At 45.8% G+C, this 23,243-nt stretch overlaps 1 protein-coding gene across 2 annotated transcripts in view; it reads right to left on the bottom strand.

Moving 5' to 3' along the window:
- Positions 1-6,488: 6,488 nt before the first annotated feature.
- The window catches only part of LOC311190055 (protein eva-1 homolog C-like), a gene marked incomplete at both ends in the record, with an annotated part of 212,226 nt that continues 195,471 nt past the window's right edge, over positions 6,489-23,243 (bottom strand). Inside the window, 3 exons of one of the 2 annotated variants that reach the window (XM_084261904.1) lie at positions 6,489-6,859; positions 14,837-15,010; positions 19,082-19,246. In XM_084261904.1, coding sequence (XP_084118030.1) covers positions 6,489-6,859; positions 14,837-15,010; positions 19,082-19,246 — 710 coding nt within the window. The remainder of the gene's footprint in view (positions 6,860-14,836; positions 15,011-19,081; positions 19,247-23,243) is intronic. The other variant, XM_084261905.1, reaches the window with a different exon arrangement.

Genomic DNA, 23,243 nt, shown 5'->3' with positions numbered 1-23,243 from the left:
ACATCGTTACAGCTTATATTTCTTCATGAAGTAGTAACAGAAAGGGAAAGGTGTTTTCTCATAGCTCAGAGAAAGAAATTTGACTTTGTTCCCATCTGCTGTCACTATTTGTCCTCAGAAAGTGTTGGTCCAAAAACCATAAGCTTATTATTCAGGAGAAATGATCGAAGTCCTCAGGAGGTGCCAAAGTGGCAGGGCTTGCATTTGGCAAAGGATGCAAAAAGCCCTGGCTCAAGACTGTGTTTACCCTGCTTGAGTTCAGCCTCAACACAAGGATTTCCTTTCCCTTGCAGTCACCCAGCTTTGCTCAGAACAATGTCCTTCAACAGGAAAAAAACCTGCAAAACCAGGTTTTGATTTTCCTCTTTCAACTCCCAATCCATAGGTATGAACTGATGAAAGCCAAGACTCATTCCAGTGCTGTGGAAAAAGTAGAGGTTCCTCAGTAACCAATGGAAAACAGGTAGTACAGGTCTCCAGCCAGGTAGGAGAGACCAAGTGGGAGGAGAGATCAGCCATGGGAATGTGGTCTGCCACAATTTAGTCCTGGCCATAGTTGAACAGTGTAGGTGGGAAACAGGAGGAGGACACAAAGAGGTTACTCAGCCAGGGAGTAATGTAGGAGGGACTAGGACATCTTGGAGAAAGTTGCTTCCAAACAATGATGGGTTGGGAGTTATCACAATAATATATCACCTTCCATTCATTAAAAGTTCCTCTAGAAATATAGCTGATGAGAAAACATGAAATTAAAAAACAACCAACCAAAAAAAGAAAAAGGTCCAAGCAATTGTATATTATTGCAAAGCACTTTATTTAGACACTTTTACTGTAGAATGGAAAAAAATAAAACGTGCTTGGGTTTGCTTAGGTCTTGGAGGGAAATGCTGAGGTTTTAGTTTTATCTATTCTTTTTGTCATTGGGATGGAAAGTAGAAAGAAAGCAGGTGAAACAAAAAATCAGGTAATGATTTCCTTGAATTAAAAATACATCTGTATTCTGAAACATTCTCTGGACTATTCTGACAGCGCTGAGTGATTTGCGAAGCAACCATGTCTCCACAAGCACACTGTGATACCATCACTGACACATGCATGCAGATGGGCAACTTACCACCAGTTTATTCCCACACCCTAAATCAGTGACTTCTCCAGCACTAAGAAATGAGACTGTCTCTTGGGAACTGGTCCCAGAAGACCAGGCCAGCAAGTCTTAGAGGTGGACATCACATACACCAGGCCATGCTCAAGCTCTTGACCACAGTGCCCCAGTACTATGTCAACAGTCTTTTGTCAGCATAGGGCAGCTCCATTCCTTTAGTTGAAATGTCAGCACTAGGAAACTTTGGGGAGGACAGGCCTGGCAGCAGGACTCCCTTGATCCCCACCACCAACCTGCCAAGGGCTCTTATCATATGAAGCACCTCCTCTCCTTCTGGGGACGTTCCTGAGCTGCCCACTTGTGTCCTGACATAAGGAAAAGAGAATCAGTGTTGACATCCATCAAACCTGCCTATGGAGCAGTGCTGGCCATATCTCCAGGCACTTGACTGAGGAATGTATCTCATATCTCTCCATCAAGCAGAGACCTCCCAAGAGAAATCATGGGCCAGTTGCACTCTTCTAGCCTTGAAAACAAAACCAAGTCCACCCATCCTTCTGGAGAGGCTCACGTAGGATCTGGTAGGCTTTTATGATATGAGCAAGTGACCACCAGCATGTGCTTCCCAGAGCATCCACCACACATACATGTCTGCGGAGCTTTCAGGTGGTAATGGTTCGGCCAACACACATCCAGAGCAAGCAAGCACCTTCACACCAGGGATGCATCAAATGCACACTTATTGCAACATAAAGGTTCAGTGTAACAGACCAAAACCATTGCTGCCTTTTTGGAGACTTATACCTAAGTGTGACAGTCCTTGAGAAAAGCACTGAAACAGGCTAATAGACAAAGAGAAAAGGGAGGGATTTAGGTGAAGGGACAAGCTGCACTGATTCTAATCAGTTGGGCAAGGAAAGGCAAGCAACTCTGAGAATATTTTTTGGGGTATGTAAGGACACTAGAAACTCAAATCAGATTATTAAAACCTCGCTATGATGGAGACCTCAGTAATGATTGCAAGCAGAAGGATTCCTGGGCCAGTCTAAGATGATTAATTGCTTGTGATGCCTCCAGAAACTGAAGTGAGCCCGTGCAGCAGGAGAGGAAATTCAGATTCCCCACAGCACCACAAGCATATGCTTTACATCCTGGCAACACAACAGCTCAGCGAGCTCGCTGTATTTGCATAGCCCCTGGGGCGCTGGGAAAGACGGCAAGCAAGGGGTTAAGTAGTGGCACTGAGGTTTCTGGAAGGGAAAGGCACGCCTCATTAACCGGCTGGAATTCATCGAGGATATGAACCCAGGGCGGACATGGGAAAGGCAGCAAACTCCGTATTACCGAGGTTTTCAGGGTACATTGAACACAGGTCCGCAAAGGAGGTCAGTGCCGATGGGCTGGATGATAGCAGGAGCTGAAAACAGCCCTGAGAAGTCAAGGGCGATGGGAAGCGAGTAAGACAGCAGAGCAAGTATCTAACTGGAACAACTTGCCACTCCACAGCTTCTCCATACGCAGCTGTGACTTCTGTAACCTGCCCCACCTGTCCCACCAGGCAGGAGGAAAACACCCTGCTGTTGACTCTTGGGAAGTCTGACCCATCATTTCCACGTGTTCAGCTTCTTCCAGGAGAAGGATCTGTAATTTTCTGACCCATCACATGCATTTAGAAAGCTAACATGCCACAAGTTATGGATCTGAAGTTCGATGGCTCTGTGGTTGCTAGCCCAAGTATCCTCTAATTTGTAGAAGCATGAAAGCATCCATTTACATAGCACAGGCACTTTGCTTCCTGAGACTTACTTGCCACCAGCTTGCAGCCCAGCAGACAGCACACGGCAACAGCAATGCTGTTTTAATCTCCTTTATAATAACAAGTAGTTCCCCCTATTACCAACTGGCCAAGCAACTCAAGAGTCCAGGATTGCTCTGTTATCCTCTGACATAAAATTGTAAACTGAGGCGTAAAGAATAGATTCACACAGTAAATGACCTCAGGGTTTTTTCATCCAGAAGGTCGTTGATTAGGAAATTCATCCATGAAACAGGAAAAGTTGATTCTAAGTAACTCCTTTATCCATCTAGGGGAAATCGGATAGTCTTATTCTGGAAACAGTACCTCATTTTAATGTAAAAATTAAGCATGAAAGAGAGTAGAGCTATGCCTAACCTCCTGCAAGAGAGATTCACGTTAGAGTGGTAGAAAAATATGCATTGTCTGCTCACTGCCTCGATAAATGTTTAAATGTTACACATGACATGGTGAATACAACACAAGAGATTGAAAATGGACAATTCCAAAGGTCTGTGTGCTTAAGATACTCTTTTGTAGGGTGAGATATATGAATTTGACCCCCTTCCACAGTGAATCCAGCTCTTCTATACTCCAGGAGAGTGGTTTTGCTCTGTTGGTTTATAGAGCTAAAGGCAAACCACCAACTCTTGCCTCACATACCTTGATTATAATTCCCCCCTCCCCAGAACAAAGTATTCAGCACTTTTGGGACAAATCCAGAAATAATTACAGAATGACTTAAAATCTTTTACTTATGGTAGCAAAAAATGATTGTGTTTTTTTCTTTTTCTTTAGTCAAATCCTTTGGGCCTGAGAGAAAAGAATCTAGATGGTCCTCAAAAGCACGGCGTGTGCTGGAAAGAGGGTGAGCCTACTTCTGTTACATCTTATTACCAAGAGAAAGGCTGAGCTGGGCTTGTTCACTCACCTCTGAAAACCCACGACCACAACCTTCTCTCCTACAAGCTTCAGCTAGAAGCTTTACAGCAGCATCAGCAACGCTAAGGGAGCACTGTTCATCCATTCGTAACTTGGGTTCAGTTGTGATTTACATTTGAAGTGGGAGTTTTAATCCCTCAGTTGCATATGAAGTTTGCTCAGACTTACCACACTTGCTCTTTCCTCAGGTCAGAAATTTCATTTGGGAAAATCAGGTACATAAATCCGTTAACAGCACTTTTGTAACCAGCTCTGCAATCTATCTCCTAGGACATTGGACTCTCAGTCTCAAAATGCACTGTCCCTTAATCACCGGGGTTTTGGGACTGTCTCTTGTTAGAGGGAAAAACATGTGGCCAACAAGAGACTGATCTGACTGACCTCATCCTGTCACTCTGCTCCTTGACACCCTCAGCAGAGCCCATTCAATCTTTCAGCTAAAGCATAGCACCTGGCAACACCTCAGGTTTAGGATCTACCTTCTGCTTTATTTCTAACCTTCAGCTGCAAAATTACATCCCAGGCCAGTACTGAGTCTTTCCATTTGAACCTTTGCAGGTCCAGGAGCAGCACAGTTCTGCAGCACTCATACTGCCTTCCCAGGCAACACCACCTCTCACGAATCCTCTTCATTGCTGACATCGCCAGCACCACCAGTTGCAATTACTCAACTTTGCTCTCACCCTGCAACAGCCTGGAGCAGTAGCTGTGGGCACTTCAAACGCAGCTTTCCTCAGCCAGAGGAGGCTCACAGTGACCATAAGGAGTGATAAGAGGAAATTTGGTATCATGGGACTGTCCCACCATGGAATTGCTTGGCACAGTGCACCGACCCTTGCAGCCCCTCTTTAACATCCCCAGTCATCTTACAGGCAGGTCCAGTCACCTTGCGGGCAGGTCCAGTCGTCTTATGGGCAGGTCCTCCCATCTTAACCTCTCCTTGAGGCTAGGGGAAAGCTCTGGGCATTCAGAGCTTTTGGTCAGCATTTGCTTTGCTGGCATCTTCTGAACTCTTGAGACATAAGTATGATGAAGTGACTGAGGGGCACATCCCAAAGCCAAGCAGGATGAAGCAGCATTGCAGAGACTTCAAAAACACCAAGCTTCATGACTGATGTCAACTGATGCTTGGGAGTGACTAACAAGCACATAGTGAGTAGAGTGATGGTATCCCATGGAACACTCTATTAGAAAACCAAAGGAGCACAAAAATACGTTTGTACTTTTTTTTGGGGGGGGATTAATTTAGCATTTGGTCTGTCTCAGGTATGACTTGAGTCTTGAAGACAGACTTAAAGCATCATGAAATCACTGGGACTCTTTCCTTTGGTGCAGCTAGGCTTTGGGATGGCCCCTTGAGAACCAACCTGGCACTCGGCTGCTCCAGCCTGTTTGAAGCATGGAAGTGGGGTGATGAGCTGGAGCCAAAGGCAAAATTACTTCCAGGTTCCTGCAGGCAGAAGACATCAGCCTCAATTGCCTGCAGAGGTGTGCTACTCTTCCAAAGCATCTCCCTCAAGCAACACCTATGTCAAAAGTGAGGATGCAAATTCAAATGTATTGAAGCAAACCAGAGTTTATTTAGCATTTATTACCCATTCTGCTGCCATATGTGGCCTCTTCTGTGTCCATTTTCCTCTGGTAAACATAGACCTTTTATTTTATTATTTTTTTAATAAAATATATAAAACATTGTGCATTGCTATCCATAGGAAAACTGTAGTTTAACAACCAAACCAAAAAAGAATAAGGCACATTCCTGTGCAGCATCTCCAAATATATATATATATTTAAAACAAAACAAAAAGAAAACCCTTTTCAACCTCTTTGAGGTTGTTAACTTCTCACCAGTCACTGACACATCTCTTATATTACCATAATTTCACTGTTGGAGGTGGGTTGGGTTTAACAGGGGCCAGCAGGGAGAACAGACTCAAAAAATAAAATAGGATTTTATCCCTGAGGTGTCAGTAAAAAAAAATAATAAATGTTCCCATTGAAAAAGGAAGATGAAAAGACAGCCATAAATAACTGAATACACTATGGCAAACATCCAAGCACCGAGATGATTTCATGATGGAAGAATCCTCCTCCCTCCCCATCCCCCAGTTCTTAACAAGTCATATTTGCCATTGGGTTTTAATTAGGTTAATCTCATGGCTTCTGAAGTCACAAGACAATCAGTCAGGATGCACTTCCCCCTCTCTTCCCGAATCATCTCTCCAGATTGGTCGTTTGGTTCATAACTCTCCCACAGTCCTCAGGAAAGGGAAACCAAAAGTTCCTAAACAAACACTGAAACCTGGACGACTTCTGTCCCCAGCCAAGAGAGCAGCGAGTGCTGCAACATGCCAGAGTCCACGTCCTGCACAGGAGGACTGTTAATTGTCACCTTCCTGCTTGCTACTAAAGATGAAGCTGGCAAACACATCTGCTGTAACCAGGAAGTGTCCATGAAGAGGGGTGATAGCAATAAGTCAGGGAGGAGGAGACGTGGAAAGCTTTATTGCTGTCCATCCGCACGGCTCCAGGTAGCACGCCTGAAAGGAAAAGGGGAGACATCCACATAATATTCCTTCCCCCCTCTTTGTTCTGTCACATGTGGAGGACCCCCAGGGTGCCAGGCAGGACAGTTGGACTACCCATCGCTTAGTAGTAACGGTTGAGGCTCCTGGTCCCTGGGATGTCAGGCTGGCCATTCATCCAGATCTCCCGGATGATGCGCTCCCGCTCCTCCAGCCGCTGGGCTCGCTCCAGCTCCTCCGCCGAAGTGAAGACGTTCATGTTCAAAGTCCTCTCAAACCTGCGGTGCCTGCGGGCAGACAGGTCAGACGTGGTGTCCGAGTCGTCGTCGCTGCCGCTGCTGTCGCTGTCGCTCTCCCGCTCCCGAGGAGGTTTCTTCACGGAGGAGCGCTTGCAGTCCGTTCGGCAGGACACCCGTAGCACCAGGGCCAGCAGGGTCAAGACGAGCCCGATGCACACGCCAGAGACAAAATACAGAGCAGCCCGCTCGGGGTTTTCTGAAGGGGGGAAAGGAAACGATTTGTCAAGAGCAACTCAAGAACACAACGTGCGCGGCTCCTCTGTGCACGTACCAGCCACGCGCTCTGGCCGGGCAGAGTTTGTGATGGATGTTCCTTCGCCTCCCACCCTCCCAGGAATCAGGAAGGAGAATTTAAACAGTGGCTTTGCTGCCAAAGGCATTTGCCCACACGCAGAACGTGGGCTCGCTGCAGTCGTGTCCTGGAGTTGTCTGGAAGGAGCAGGAGCAGCCCGCAGAATTAAATGCTAATTCCAGCGGCTGCCCGAGCGGGGTTGACACCAGGGTGCCGCACCCCCAGCAGCAGCTTAGTGCATCTCTCTGTCACATCCATTATCGTCGTACGAGGCATAAAGATGATTACAAAGCTTTATACACTCTCTGTGCTGAAATGGGAAGCCTTGCAGCATGGAAAAACGCGTGTTAGTTATTCATGGGTTCCATTTGCTTATCTAAGGCAAGCGCGCTGGCTTCCCGCCCAGACCACCACAATGTATACCTGTGCTATGCAAGCATCGCTGGAGTCGGTGCCTTAACAGGATGAATCCTGCCTAGCCACATTTCAGGGGTGGTATAACGAGACTCCAAAGGATCCACAGTGCCTTTTAAACTAGGTCATCTTGTTTATTTACTATCTTATCTTCCCTTTTTTTTTTTCTTTGGTTCATGGGACTACTTAGAAGCGTAATGATGATAAGAGTTGTTACTGCAATTCCCCTGGGCTTAATCATCTTGGTTTATAGGCATGCTAAATGGGTGAAGGAGAACCGAGGAGTGTCAAGGCTAGATCTACTCTACTGTGTCTGTTGGGAGTCCTGAGTTCAAGGAGTCAGTTCCTCAGATGAGTCTTATTCCCTTGAACTCAGCCATGGAGCTGTAATGATTCCCAACAGCTGAAAGCCCAACATTCAGCCCCTTAAGGTATCTGTAACCAAAAGGCTCCACTATGTCTTGACTTCCTACCACTGTGCTTTTAGAAACTGCCCTCCCTTAAAGCAGAGCTTGCAGAGGGTGAACCGAAAACTGTTTGGAGATATTAGAAACTCAACAGGACAAGACCCTGCCCTAAGTTCAGAACTAACTCTGAATTTTAATTTAGCCATGCTCTGAGCAAGGAGTTGGACCAGGTGACCCCTAGAGTCCTTTTCCAGCCTAAATTATTCCCTGATTCTGTGGCGAGAGCTCAAAATCTGACCTGTTCACAGTTCAAGGCAATGCATATTTCAGTGCCTGGGGAAGTCATGGAACAGTTACAGGGACAAAATGCCTTTATAGTCTCCACTTGTCTCCTACCAAACGAATCTCAAAGGTGACAAGCCAAAGTAGAGGGAGATGTCATGACAGTCTGAAATTCGGGTAGTAAAACATGAGACATGGTAGTGTTTGGTGTGGATGGTACGGGAAAAAAAAACCAGACCGAAAAAAGACTGCATAAAAAGAGGGAAAAACCATGCCAGTTATATTCAACAGGTTCCAAAAAAAAGAAAGACGAGAGAAAAGCAGCAGTAGTTGGAAAGCCAAGCGAGATCAAAGCCAGAGGTTTTAAACGAAGATATTTTGACAGAGCGAGACAGTAAACATCCAAAGGTGAAAGAGAAGATACCAGAGCAGGCATGAAGGATGTGTGAGGCAGTCTGGCTGAGTGAAATCCTGGCTCCAGTGAAGCTGGTAGCAACTCTAAACTCATGGGTCAGAACTTTTATAAATATTTATAATGTTTATAACTATGTAAAGGGTGAGAGTCAGGAGGACGGGGCCAGGCTCTTCTCAGGGATGGCCAGTGATAGGACAAGGGGCAACGGGTGCAACTGGAGCATAGGAAGTTCCATATGAATGTGAGGAGGAACTTTTTCACCCTGAGGGTGATGGAGCACTGGGACAGGCTGCCCAGAGAGGTTGTGGAGTCTCCTTCTCTGGAGACATTCAAACCCTGCTGGATGTGTTCCTGTGTGATTTAGTCTGGGTGATCCTGCTCTGGCAGGGGGGTTGGACTAGAAGATCATTTGAGGTCCCTTCCAGCTCTGTTCTGTGATTCTGGAATTAAAACTGCACCCCTGCTTGTGCTGTCCATCCGGCACTGTGTGACCAATAAAGAAGTGTCCTAAATTCCAGAGGTTTGAAACCCTAGGAAAAGTAGTCACCACCAGTAGTGCTGTTACCTCCATGTGCAGTGTTGGTTAGGAGAGCAGTTCCAAAGCTCTCTTTGCAAACAGGCCTGAGGAGGACGCCCAGCCTGGGAGTGTGAGAAGAACAAATGAGTAGGACTGATCTGTTCATACTGGAAGATGCTTGGTCCACCCTGCCTCGGCTCTGCCTGGCTGCCAGGATGCCAGGCACACTTCCTTGACCACCACATTCCTGCACACACATGGGCTTGATTTGGTTGCATTAGTTCCACTGCTCACTCTTTTAAAGCAACTCATAAAACCCCCCCATAGATGGGAGCCTGAAACGCAGGCACACACAGTTTCTCTTCCCCTGTTTTTGTCCACGTCCTGGTTTTCCTTTCTCCTCTGCACTCCTTTTTCCATGCTACTGTAATCCAGCCTATGGACAAGCTGCACCTCGATTACTACTCAAGCAATCATTTTTCATCCCCTGTTTGTGCTTGTATGTATAGCCCTTCATGCAGCGCGATGGTTGTAATTGAATCTTTGGGCTCCAGTGGCATTTATGAGCTCCTACAGCTACTCTGTCAACATCTGAGACACTGTCTGGACTTCCTCACTGAGCTGTAACCCTACTTTCAACTGCAGTCTTGGTATTTATCTTATGTGCAATCCACTCACACAGCAACATCTCTTTTTTTTTTCACAGCAGAAAGAGCAACTTAAGCTAAAAACCAACAGCTCTGCTTTTTCTCAGTTGAAGTAGCCAAGTCAGCAATAGCCTAGATTTGGGGGTTTGATGGTTGATTAGTGATTTTGAGAGCACCCCCCATTGCGGGTTCTACATGCAGAGACCAAAAAGGGGCATCCTTTTCAGCAAGCAGATGCCTGGCAGCTTCCAAAAACTGAAAGGTGGTTAAGACTCATCATGTCAACATTGAAGCTCCTCAAAACACTCAATACGTTTGGAAAAAAACCCAAACCTCTTTAGAAGTCCCACACTGGGATCAGGAATCAACACAATTTTGATATGCATTTGTGTGTGTGTGTGTGTGTGTGTGTGTGTGTGTGTGTGTGTGTGTGTGTGTGTGTGTGTGTGTGTGTGTGTTGAAGCCTCAGTATACATGTGTTAACATTGAATTTTGACCAGTGAAGCTTTTTCTTCCACTGCTATGGATGACAGGTCGGAGCTGTCAATTTTCTGCTGAACTTCCAGCAGGACCCACTTGGGTTACCTTTCCCCTTCCTGGTATTTCTCTTTCTGGACTGCAAGCATTGATGAAAATGTCACTAAGTCAAGCCTGAATTTAATCCATGCAGACAAAAGATATATGCTCTTTATAACCCTCTATAGAACAGCCACCATTTTCTAGGCACTCAAACTGGCCAAAAATTAGAAACACGTTTTGTTTTGTTTTTCCAACCAAACCAGCAGCAATTACGGAGCCTGTTTCCTGAGGGCTAACAATCTGCTGGGAGCATCAGCCCAGACTGCCATTAATTCCCCAGGAAATGCCCCAGGCCAAGGTTGTTATTGCTATTATAATAAATTGTTTCAATAAATAAAAACCAATCTAGGCATTAACGCTGCTGGCTTCCTGTGATGGCTTCATGCATTCAGAAACCTCAGTGGGGAGGAAAATTTCAGAGGGCCCCAGTGAAAGGTTCAGCACTGAGCACGGCCAGACAAACAGTAGGAGCAATATCTTCTAGGGAATTTACAGTTATCCCTACTGGCTGCCGAAATCCCGCGGTAGAACAGAGGAAGCTCTCCAGGAGCTCCTCATTAATAAGGCTCACTCAGGCCAAGCAGTCTAAAAGTTGGAATGATCTCCCCTGGGTTGTTTTTTGGAAGCCCCTTGTTCATAACTTGGCTGTAAAGCTTTGCTTGTAGAAGAAAAACAGGGATCTGTGGAGGTTTCCCTCCAACTACTTCAGCCTGAATGCGACAACATAACTGTAGTGAGTCCCCTCTGCAAAGGGGGAGGCACTGGAAGTGCTCTGGTGCAGTGTGAACATTTAATATTTATATGACCACAAGGGACAGTTCCTGTCTTGCTGGTAGACTGTGACTGCAAAGACAGTTCCAGCTGTCCCAGAGACCGGTGAAGTCTTTCCAAACACTCAGGTTTTGGAACAGGTCCCTGACAAATAACAGATCTGAGGTTAGCAAGCAGAGACTGCACATAATTAAAAACCTAATTCTATAACAAAAAGGCTCTGGAAGCTGGGATAAGCCTAACACCTAGCTGGCTTTGATATTCCTAACCATGACGATAGCTGCAAACAGATTTGATGGTGAAAACCAACACTCCTGTGAAGAGGCTTTGCTTCCTGCTGTGCTGTGATTTTTCACTGCTCAATAGGAACATTCCCAACTTTTATATGGGAACATCAGTCAAAAAGCTGATGTGAACGAGCATAGAGGCTTTTGGCAATATCGGCACTTCTCCCCCATGCACTGCAAGACTCTGCATGTGCCAACAGTGCGAGTGCCCAACCCCACAACCTCTTCATCTGCAGCCACAAACCTGCCATTTTTGTCCAGAAAACGTGTCCCTCCATCCACGGAGGGGATACCAGTGATTTGTGGGTGCTCTCCCCAGTTTAAGAGACACCCTACTGGCAAGAGGTAGGAAAAGTACCTCTTCAAGCATGCACTTCACTCATGAAATACCAAGTACATGTAGCTTTGTTGTCCTTGACAAGGTCTGAGGGTGTACACAACAGAAAAAAATGCCCAACATTTTCCTTGCAAAGTCCTAGTTGGAGCCAACTCATCAGCACAGGGAGGCCCTGAATGCAGCACTTTCAGCCTGCAGAGCTTACCTGTGGGATGTTCTCCATGGGATGAAACACAGCACTTCTTGTACTGGCATTTCCCTTTGGTGCTGAGGCTGTGGTCAGGAGTTGGGGGGAAGGTGTGTGAACCAGAACCAGCCCTCCCTGGCCACCCAATCCCCTGTCTCTCCTGAGGCATTACAATGGCTTCTCTATAGACATCAACAGCTGCCGTGTTGTTCAGGGCCCCAAACTCAGGCAAGCACAAAAATTCCCAAAGGTTCTACTGCTCAAAATCTAAAATCTGGGGGTGGAGTGTGAGGGGGTGGCTTTGCCATGCTCCAGTTTTATACAGGCAATATTTGTGCCCTGTGACACAGCTTGTCTTTGAACTCACAGTCTAAATCCTCTCCATACTCACATATCACAAAATAAATCATGCCAAATCCACCCTGTCTGCTAAAAGCAGTGGGCTAAACTACATGCAGCAGATAAGCTGAACATATATAGAGAGAGAGACTAAAACTCATCTAACAGCCATGGTTAGGTGCACTGGAAAACACATGCAACAAGCTCCTAAACTCATTGCTGGAAACCAAAGTCATGAGGTCTGAGTTTTACCTGTTTGACATCCAGTGGATGTGAAGACGTCACAAGGAGACCACATCACGAGAGGGCAAGCAAATCCCACGGTAACAAGACAGTTAAAGACTTGCTTATGTATTATTTGTGCTACAGTAAAATCTAGAAGCTGCTGCCAAGACTGACACCCTGTAAAGGGGATGAATTGAGGCCTTGTGCCCTACAAAACCAACACAGGGTCAAAGAGTTCTGATGTGGTAAATGGAAGCAAAGTCCACAGGGCATCGTCAACAGCCCTGAATCCGAGTTCCAACCGCCCCCAACCATAAATCCTACAACCTTCTGCTGTCCATTACTGTTCAGATGGGGAAAATAATGTTGACAGCATTTTATTTTATAGTAAATTTGGGAATGCGGGCATTTTCATCTCAAAAAATGGGCAGCTGTAGGTAAGAGGGGGAAAACTTGAAACTAAGATTCGGTTAAAGTTTGCATTTTCTAATCTTTCATTAGAGAAGCCCATGCAAGAAAAAAAATGTATCTTACTCAGACCACCTCTGATTTCTGTTCAGCTGCCTGCTCTTTAAAGGCATCATAAAAATACAGACCCTGGTGCAACTACTGGATGTACAGATGGGCAGAACTTTGGATTCACCATTCGTTGTCCCTGTAGATGGACCCTCCAACAAATATGCAGAAACACTCTTACTGAGTGATTCCCAAGTGCAAAGCCCAAGTTAGTTGTTTCATGCCTCAAAAAGAAGCATGGCCAGCAGGTCGAGGGAGGGGATTCTGACCCTTTGCTCCACTCTGGTCAGACACCACCTGCAGTGCTGCATGCAGCTCTGGGGTCCCCAGTACAAGACAGACATGGACCTGTTGGAGCAAGTCCAGAGGAGGCCACAAAGATGACCCAAGGGCTGAAGCATCTTTGAGTCCTAGAAATTTGGGCTTGGTCAGCCCAACTCTCTCTCAGAGGAAGAGAAGGCTCTGGGGAGACCTTATAGCGATCTTCCAGTACCTAAAAGGGGCTTTATAATAAAGATGCAGACAAACTTTATAGCAAGGCCTGTAAACTGAAAGAGGGCACATTCAGACTTGACATGAAGAAACATTTTTTTATGATGAGGGTGGTAAAATGTTGGCACAGGCTGCCCAGACAGGTGGAAGACGCCCCATCCCTAGAAACATCGAAGGTCAGTTTGGATGGGGCTCCAAGCAACCTGATCTAGTTGACAATGTCCCTGCTCATTGCAAGGGAGGGGTAGATTAGATGCCTTTTAAAGGTCCCATTCGATGGTTCTGTGAAATCCAAATACTTGTCTGGAGCAGTGTGGTGGTACCTCAGGAAGAGCATGGCGAACACATTAATATTTAATGAATTAGCAAGCTGAATAGCACACAGACATGAAAAACCAGCTCCCAAACACTGGAATCTAAGTTATACAGACCTCAATGCTCCAGAATAGCATAACTGCACTGCAGTGCTGCTAGCAGACTTATACACATAATTATAAACAGTGTGTAGTAGAAGAGCAACACATTACCATTACTAGCCAGGTATTATTGCTGGGTACTAAGAATTGCAAGGTGGTAAGCATGCAAACCTTTCATCAGGCAAATGAAGAACACCCATACAACACCAGTGACTGCCAACAGTATGTCCTGTCTCAGGAAACTAGTTACCCAGAAACCAAGGCCCTCCTCCTTCTGCAGAAAACAGACAAGGTTGGACCAAAATATTCTGAAACGATACCTCTGGTGCCATTCAGCCAGTGCTCCTCATTTCTTTAGGCTGGGTTCTCCAAATCTGTAGGTAATCCCTACTGCTGACAAGGTATCTCATGCAGGTGTGGGATGGGAAGTATTTGCACTCTATCACCTGTACTTTTTGCTACCAGTGGTATTGACCTCAAGCACGCAGTAGGGTATACAATCTTTATTTTGACCTTTAAAGCAAATCTTATTAGAAGACTGCTCCTCTGCTACTTGAAAGATGCATGTGGGTGAAAGATAAACTGTGACCCAAGGAAACTGGATTTAAATATACAATTAAGCAGATTCCCAAGTTACTTCATCTTCACACTTCTACTGAAGATAAGCCAAAATCTCTTAAGCAGGGTAATGATCTGAGTGCTGCTTATTTTCCAAATTACAGGACAACAAGCTTGCCTCCCTAATGAGCCAGGCTTTGATCTCCAGGAAAATGGAGCATTAGGGATAATACCACATGTAAGATTACATTGTATTTAACTTCTGATGAGAGCAAATCCAGTGGAAAGCACAGCACAACAAGCCCTGTTATATACTGTCTGCTCAAGCTTCCCCAGTCAGGTCTTTCAAGGGAGAATTTGCTGAGAGACAAACAAAAACTATCAGTGGCTCAGAGAGGCAGATTTAGGCCTAGGTGACTGTAAAATGTAGGCTCATCCGAGGGCCTACAAAGAGCTGTGAGAACCCAGAGAGATGACAGACCCAAGACCTACCTGTGATGAAGGCATAAGCTGCTAGGATGTTGCTGAGCAGTGCCATCTCTGTGCTAACACCCACGGGCTCCATGCTGCTGTTGAGCGCTGGCGGTCGTGTCTCATCCACAGGAAGCAGGAAGGGGGTGTTGTCCAGAGGGTAGAAGGTGGCCGATCTGCCTTTCTTCTTCTCTGCTTTGAAATGGAGATGGAATGAGGAATGAGGCACGTGCCCTAGCCTTATCCTGCCTTATCCCCACCAAGTCAGCATCTATGTTCAGAAATTTGGAGCTGCTCAACAGCAAAAATATCCAAATTTGCAACTTTTTTTGGGGGGGAAACTAAACCATCCAGGGTAACTTCAGCTGAGCACATACCCTGTCTACATCCAGGCAGCATCTTCTCTCCCCCGGTCTCTCCTGCTCTTTCATGTCACCACTTAGACACACCCACCTACTCTACAGCAAATATATAATCAGGTTTCTTTTCTCTTATGCAAATCAAAGGAGCCTTTATCAACAGTGAGTTCAGCTGAGCTTGTAATAAGGACTGGAAAACACAGGCAAAGCCAGCAACCCTCTGTGGGTATAACGCTGTAGTGATTTATCCACACCTGGCAAACAGACACGCTTTCTCTCCAGCCTTTGCAGGGAAGGGCAGACCTGAGTTTATGACTTCCTTCAGAAGCCCGTTCGTATTGTGTTTCACCCAGACACCATTTCCCCTTTGGAGAGATGAGTGAACATGGGTTAATGATTTGATTTTATTTGTTGAAGACTGGAGAGAAGGAGGCAGCTAATTCCAGGAGGCTCAAAGAGACCCTTTCAGATCTTATCAGCTTGCTGCTGAGTGCTCCCTGCACCTTGATCTGCAGGCAGACACCCCCACTAGTCACAAAACGCTAATTGTTTTAAACACATGAAAAAGTTAGTGCACAGGATCCAGCTCCATCATCCATGTGATTGTTTAACCGTAGCTATTACAGGTTTTCAGGCTCCTGTCCCTGGGTATCCAGCTCCTGTCCCTGGGTCCTGGCCAAAAGCAAGCAGCGCCCTGTAAAATCGCAGACTTGCACCTGGCTTCCACTTATCTGGAGGTATTAAATTCAGGAAACTCACAGATCCATCTCTGGTAATGCCATGCAAGCAAAGGCACTGAGAGCAGCCACAAGACAAGACAGTCTGTGCTCACCAGCAACGTGAGGCGTCACGTTCAGCTCCCCTCCGTGCGTGCCAGGCAGCAGCTCAGCCCAGGGAAGCAGGAACAGAAATTGAGGGGTGATAAAAAGAACAGGTAATACTGGATGGAGAGGAGTGAGCGCATGAATGTGCGTGCCGTGATGCCAACTCAACGTGCCTCGGAGGAGAGGCAACGGGGATGGATGGATGTCCATGTCCCTGTGAGGGATCAGCCCCAAGCAATGCAGGCACAGTTGTATCTCTGCCACTGAACAGCTGCGTGGCCTTGGGAAAGCCACACGCCACAAGCTGCCAAGGTGTTAATGACTGGCCCTGAAGCAAAGTTTTTAAACATGGGTGCCTGGGTGGCAGATCCGAAAGGAAAAAATACACCGAGAGCCTCTTGATTTAGGGGACTGGGGATCAGTGAACAAACAGAGGTGCTGGGGTGCAGAGGGTCAAGGCACATTCAGCAGCAAATCAATAGCAAAGCTTTGGAAAAACTTTTCATTCAGATGTAGGCACCAACGTGTCCTCTGATCTTTCCTTTATCCTCTGTGTCTGGTAAATCTAAGTCTGTCCAAGTGGTTGGATTTCTCTCTACCACTGTTCCTACAAAGAAATCCATGGAAGCTGGGTAAATTTTTCATTTCTAGAAACTGAACCTAGAAACTGCATACTTCAGAGCATCTTAAACTGCACTATGTGTCTAAACTGAGGGAAGTGAATCCTGCCATTAGCTGCCAGATTGTAGAGAGTCACTCAGCTCTGCCAGTGTCAGACACTTGCAGCCTGATGTGTTCGCTCACACACAGACATCTAAGAGACCCCACGCTCAGCCAGGCATCCACACAAAGATGGCAGGTATGAGAAGGGATGTAGGGGAAACTCTCCCAAATCCAGGGGAAGACCCAGGTTCATCTCAAGCAACACATTTATTTGGAGGTAACTGAATTCTCCCAGGATGTCTACGTACTGAGTCTGGCTCTGAACTAGTTAATCTAAAATCCCTTTGCTATCAGTGAAAAAGAAGGGCACCACCAGGACATAATCTCATGTATATCTCATCATAAAGAGTACTGCCAAGTTAGGTGGCTCTAGGTTCCTGCCAGGGCTTTGGGAGTTTTCTACAACTCCATAATAAATTCCAGTTAATGTGGTTGGACTGAGGCTGTACAGAGCTGGTGGGATATGAACCTCTGCACCATGCTCTCTCACGTCTCACATGTCGCTGTCAATACATTCACGGCATCTCTCAGGGACTAAGGTTTAAATTATACTTGCAGTAGTGACTTCCATGTGCATGTGCCAGATCATGCCTGCATGGCTCAGGATGAGTGGATGCCACTCCCGTTGGTATGGAGCATCCCTTGTCAACCATGCTGTGTGACCATGATGCATTTGGGAGACACAGGAATCACAGAACGTGAGAGGCTGGAAGGGACTTTTAAAAGCCATCGAGTCCAAACCCCATCCAGTAAGCAGGAACAACTCTGACTAGATCAGATTGCTCAGAGCTTAAAGGCTGACCATGAATGAGGAGTAAGACGTAACTCCTCTCATGTGAGATGTAAGAATCTTTTGCCCCCCACACACTTGTCCAAAGAACAGATGCAATGAAACAAGTTTTTAAATGAATGCTCATCTACATACACTTTACTCTAGCAAAAAGCATCTCAAAACCACAGAACTGGTTTTGTCATCTGCAGGACTGTACAAGCACAGACAGGGAAGGCAGAAAATGACTGGAGCTATGTAGGAGGGAAAAAACCCAAACAAACACAATTTCACAAGGGCGATGTGTTGCTATGCTGTGTGGTTCCCTCGTCTGCCATCCATGCCAGGATCATACCAGAAGACATTCCCTTTCCTCCTCGTGAGGTTTTAAGACCTGATCTGTGTCTAATCGGCTCACCTACTACTGGCTTTCTATGAACCACCCTTTCTTAGCTGTTCCCAGCCACTCCAGCAGTCTCCCTGTGACTTTACACCAAAGTTAAGGAAAATTATTTGGGCTAGCAATAAATTTGCCCAGCAACAGTTTACACATAGGAGAGGTTATTCATGAGGCCAGGCTGACTTTAGCAAATAGTTTTAATTAAAGAAGTAACACAGGAAGGGAGATTACAGAAATGTCCAAATATTTCCTTTTGCTATTTTCAAAACATTCTTTTAGCTTTTAATTTCAAAATGACATCTCTGTTTGAAAAGCTGTGCATATCTTAGATATAAATGCATAAACAATATGAAAACTAAACAAAAGGTGTCAGTTGTAGAAGTGAAATGTTTAGATGAATGAAAATGAGATCAGGAATTTCTTTTTCTGGCTTGAAAGGAATCAGGATCATAAAATTTATTTTGGGCTGACTCAAAATTCTTGTCCCTGACAATTTTTCAGTAAGGCCTCCAAACTGACAAATCTGTTATTGATGACTTTTAATTATCTGCAGCTTGATTATCCAAGTGGAGGATTAACTTTTCAGGGAGTGTAGGCAGAGACAAGGCAGCTCTGCCCATACCCACCCTAGAGCAGAACCCTGAGAAGCACAAAGCTGGGAATTTCAGAAGTAATGTCATACACCATCTCCTGCCGTTGGGAAACACAATGCAAAACTACTGACTAAGCCAATATGTGCTCACCTGTGCTTTTCCTTTATTCAGGTAACATCCCTTCCTCCTACTCACCTGTCCCTATAGTTAGCTAAGATTTGACTTCATACATTTCCCAACTTTGCATTTTATGAAAATAGCCTCCTATTTCAAAGCTCAGCTGAAAACTTCTCAGTCCCTTGCGAGAGATATACTCTCTCTGCCCTGTTTTTTTTTCTCTCTTGGCCACTGTATAAGACAGGTCTGCAAAGTCTCTGTGATGAGTTTTGACATGCTTGGCCATGGCTGCTATTTCAAGAAAGCTGATGTGAGTTTCACAGTTCGTTTTAGTCCGTCACTGGTCATGCCTTGAAGCTTCTCTTTCTGACTGCAACATGGATGGTGTTTGGGTACAGTATAGAAACCCAGAAAAGCAGAGACAGATGGGAACAGTTACCACAACACAGGTTTGGGTCAACATCACAATAGTCACAGCTACCTGGGAGAGTACGTCCTATGTTGGAAGGAGAGACATCAGAAAGGAACACGCCGTCCCCTATAACATTGGGATCGAACACTCTTGGCCGCAGTGGAAAATGTGGCTTCTGAAATCCTTGGTAATTGGTTGGTCTTGGCTGGGTCTCATGCAGAAGCTTCTTGGGAACTGAAAGAGAGGAGTAAGAAGAGCACAGTTGTTAGAGGGAGTTACTTCAGCTGGTCTCAATGAGAATTATCACATTACACTATGGGCTCAGCTCATGCTTAATTGTATCATGTGCAGACCAAACAGACACTCGTTTACCACCATGATGGATGCTCTCCAAATGCCAGCAGAGAGACATTCATTGAGAGAATGCTGGAACCTATGAAGTGATTAAGATATTGTTTATTTATAACTAAGCTTTGAGACTCGACTAAGGGTCAGATTCAGACAGCTTATTTACACACCATCTTAGAAACTGAAATGCCTAGTAAGCCAGGCTTTTACCACAGCCTTAAGCTTTAGAGTCCTCCAGCTAGGTGCTGCTGTTCCTACCATGATAAGCAGGCTGGGAAGGATGCCCCATAACACTGGGGACCATAGGGTATGCCTGAATCGCTGTCTCTCTCCAACCATCAATCTGCTGGCTCAAGACTGCACGTCAGAAGTTTCTGTCCACTCTGGCTTCACATAACCAGCCTCTGGAGGATGCTGTTCATGTGAAACCACAGAGCTGAAACCATTCACCACAGAAATGGAAAGCCCACCTCTCAGAAACCCTCCCTACCCAGTGAGATCCAACATTCTCTGTTCCCCACTGGACTTTAGGCTTTAACTAAGCTGGGACAAGCCCATTCTCCACTCCACCACCCTGAGAAGGAAGGCGAAGACTCAACTAGTCCCTGCTGCTCTCCATGTTTTGTCAGCCACAGCATCAGAAACACACAGGCAAAAGAGGTTAGCATGTGACAGCTGCGTCAATACATCCATGGTCTCTGCTTTGGACCAAAGCATGTCCTAGGAGGAAGAATCTTTTCTCCTTGCTGATGTTGCAAGGCCAGCTTCTCTGCTGCACATCCAAGTAAAGAAATCAATCGGTGTAGCTACCTCAGTGCACGCCCACTGAAGGTGAACCCACACGCTGAATCGCCCTGCATGTCATTTACCGAGCCCAACCAGCTCTGTGCCTCTGCCATGGTCGGCACCTGGGGCTATTTAGGAGTGAAGTGCTTCTCCATACAAAGAGAAGAAACACACATACAGGTAGCTCTGCTCAGAAATTAGAGGAATAGAGTGATGAAAGACAAAAGTAAAAAAACCTGAAGTTTCCAGAGGAGAAAGTTCTATTTTCCTCGTCAGTCCACTAATATATACATAAAAGCACTGTTTGGTCCCTGCAGGCAAACAAGACTTTAGTGTGTAAAAGGCACAGACAGCTGAGAACTAGGCACAAGTTCATTAGACCCACAGAAACCCCAAGAGACAATTTCTGGGATGCTCAGCTCTCCTTTCTCTAAGTCTAAAGGCAACTGCTTCCGCTCATCCCAAGCAGGCTGCCAATTCCTCGTGCCTCAGTTTCCCTACCTCGCTGTTGCTGGTTGTGCTATCTCTCATCTCCCCTCTCCACAGGGGCGTGAAGCAGAGTAATTAAAAATGCAAAGCACTTTGAGATCTTTAGCATGAGCATGAAGGAGGACTTGGAAAGAGTGCAACCCTGGAACAGAAAGAAAATTCCTGCCTGCCCCCTGCAGCTACTCAGCTGCCAAGCCAGAGCATGAGAATTAATCACGCCCATTAAATTTCCCTGCATAAACTACAGATATTACTGGGGGGGAAGTGATCCAACCACCTTGTTTACATTGTGTTCGGCTTACTGTCTTTGCTGAGGCAAAGAAAATTGTAGCTATATTTACTGACTGACCTCCTGTACTAGGCTGCCAAGATATCAGCACTGATGTTCTTGCATTATTAGTAGAGTCATGCTTGGTCAGGAAACAGACATAAAACCCCAGAGCTTCTGAATATCAAAGAGCTGGCACAGGGTTTTCTGGTGAAACCTGAATTGGCAGCTGTCCCCTGATGAGAAATCAGCAAAGGAAACACATCCCCTGTTAGGAGCTAGACAGAAGCAAGAGGCTACCTGTGCCAGAGAAATCCCAGAAGGTCTGGGGAGGAGGTGGGTAGAACAGGGATTGCCCTGCAAACCAGTCATGGACAATTGCAATTCTGGGTGCCTAATTTGAGGCACCCAAAGGGACATAATATTCAGATTTCATAAGGTGCAGCACCCACCAAAAATAAATGCTTCTTCTGCTGGTTCTCAGGCTGAGGACCCAAAAGGCATTTAAAAGACACAAGTCAGTTTTTCCTTACACCCTTTTCATCCAGACTGCACCCCAGTAATCTGTTGATATGAATTCAATGAAGAAAATTAAGCAAAAGAAACAGAGAGAGAAAATTTTAGCAGATTTTGGCAAGGGTTTCGTGTTTCAGACTGAATCTTCTTTCACCTCCTAGCATTCATGGCCATCTCTGGGGATGAACACAGGCTGGGTGGAACTGCACCTTGAGCCTAAAAGCTGACACCACCAGACACTTAGACATTTCAGCCCGGCAGGAGAAAGAAACACCATCTTTTCCATAAGCTTGAGGAATTGTGCTATGGCTCTCCCACCTTGGCATCGGTGTCACTGCCACGATGAACGCTACTTGTGGGGTCTGGAGAGGGGTCAGCATAAAGCAAAACCTCACTAGGTCAGTCAGCAACTGGTCAACAGCACCCCAAAGAAGAGTGGAGATGGAGAAGTATTCTGAGGGATGCATTCATAGGAGCTGTTTATTGTCACTGCATCTTAATGGGGGTAGACTGGTTGTCCCCTTGGGATGCCAAGGGAAGTAAGATGACTGCCAAGTAGATATGTGATAACTAACAACTCAGGTGGCTATGAAGAGAGATTCCCAAAGGCAGGCACTTGCTCAACGCCTGTGAGTAGAGTGCATTTGGTCCTTTCAGAGACCTGAAGAGGTGTTTGTCTTCGTTGTGTCAACTAAACCCCTCTATAACTCTGGAAACAACTTAGAGCAACACAGAAGTCAACAGCACATGAACCTTGGACTTTTCCATTTCAAGGACCCATTTTTCTCTGTGGACTTCATAAACATCTTAAGGACATTTTGCCAGGAAGGGCCCATCTTGGCAAAGAGTAAATAGAGTGACGGCATGCAGCAAGTCTGTTCTTTTTCTAGTTTATACATTGCCAAACCAATACACAGCTTAGATGATAGCTTGATTTAGAAAGACAGTAAAATGGAAAGGCTTTCTCAAGTGCAAAGCACCTCGTAATTTCCAGTTAGCTTCTGTGTAGCAGGCAACTCCACAAAAAAGATTAAAGCTCTGGTTCCTTTGAAAAACCCTCCTTAAATTCTCTGGAGAGGTATGCATCTGACACGAAGCATGGCATAAACTGAAGCAAAGTGTGAAGAAAAGTTATTTATTACTAAAAATACCAGAAAAAAGTACCTGGGTCTGTAGTCTTATCTCAGCACTAAGCACAGAAATGGTGGCAGGGAAGGGTTGGCACTTCAAAGAATCATAGAATCACAGGGATTGGAAGGGATCTCGAGAAATCATTGGGTCCAACCCCCCCTGCCAAAGCAGGGTCCCTAGCTCATATTGCACAGACAGGCATCCAGACTTGGCTTGCTCCATTCAATCAAGCAGAGAAGTTCAAGTATCTCAGCAAAACAAGTGATATATGTGGTCAAGAGGCAAATAAACAGGGCTTTCAATCAAAGCATTAACACATCTTATACTCAGGAGCCCTGCACCTTAAAATGCACATGAGAAATGAGCTTGGGTCATCTGGAAGAGAGGAGATGAGTTGCTCTGGGCATCTCTGGGGACCTTCAGTCTCTCCAGGGTGGAAGTCAGAACTAAGATGTGGGTATTTATCCAAATTCTCCTGTAACTTGGGCTGGGCAGCACAGGCAGAGGTGGCAAGCCATGCTCTGTCTCCCACCCCGGGGTCCAACCTGGGCATCGCTGCATGGATCCTGCATGAGCCAGGACTCGACTAGGAGAGGGAAGCATCACCATCGCTGTGACACCTCGTAAAGGCAACTGCAGAAGGTGGTTCTAGGTTACAAACCTGCAAAGGAGCTCTTGGGTCAGCAGGTTCCT

Source organism: Gallinula chloropus (assembly GCF_964237585.1).
Source record: "Gallinula chloropus genome assembly, chromosome: 3".
Classification (NCBI taxonomy): domain Eukaryota; kingdom Metazoa; phylum Chordata; class Aves; order Gruiformes; family Rallidae; genus Gallinula; species Gallinula chloropus.
Note: the sequence above shows the minus strand (reverse complement) of the source record. Positions and strands in the feature narration are given on the sequence as shown.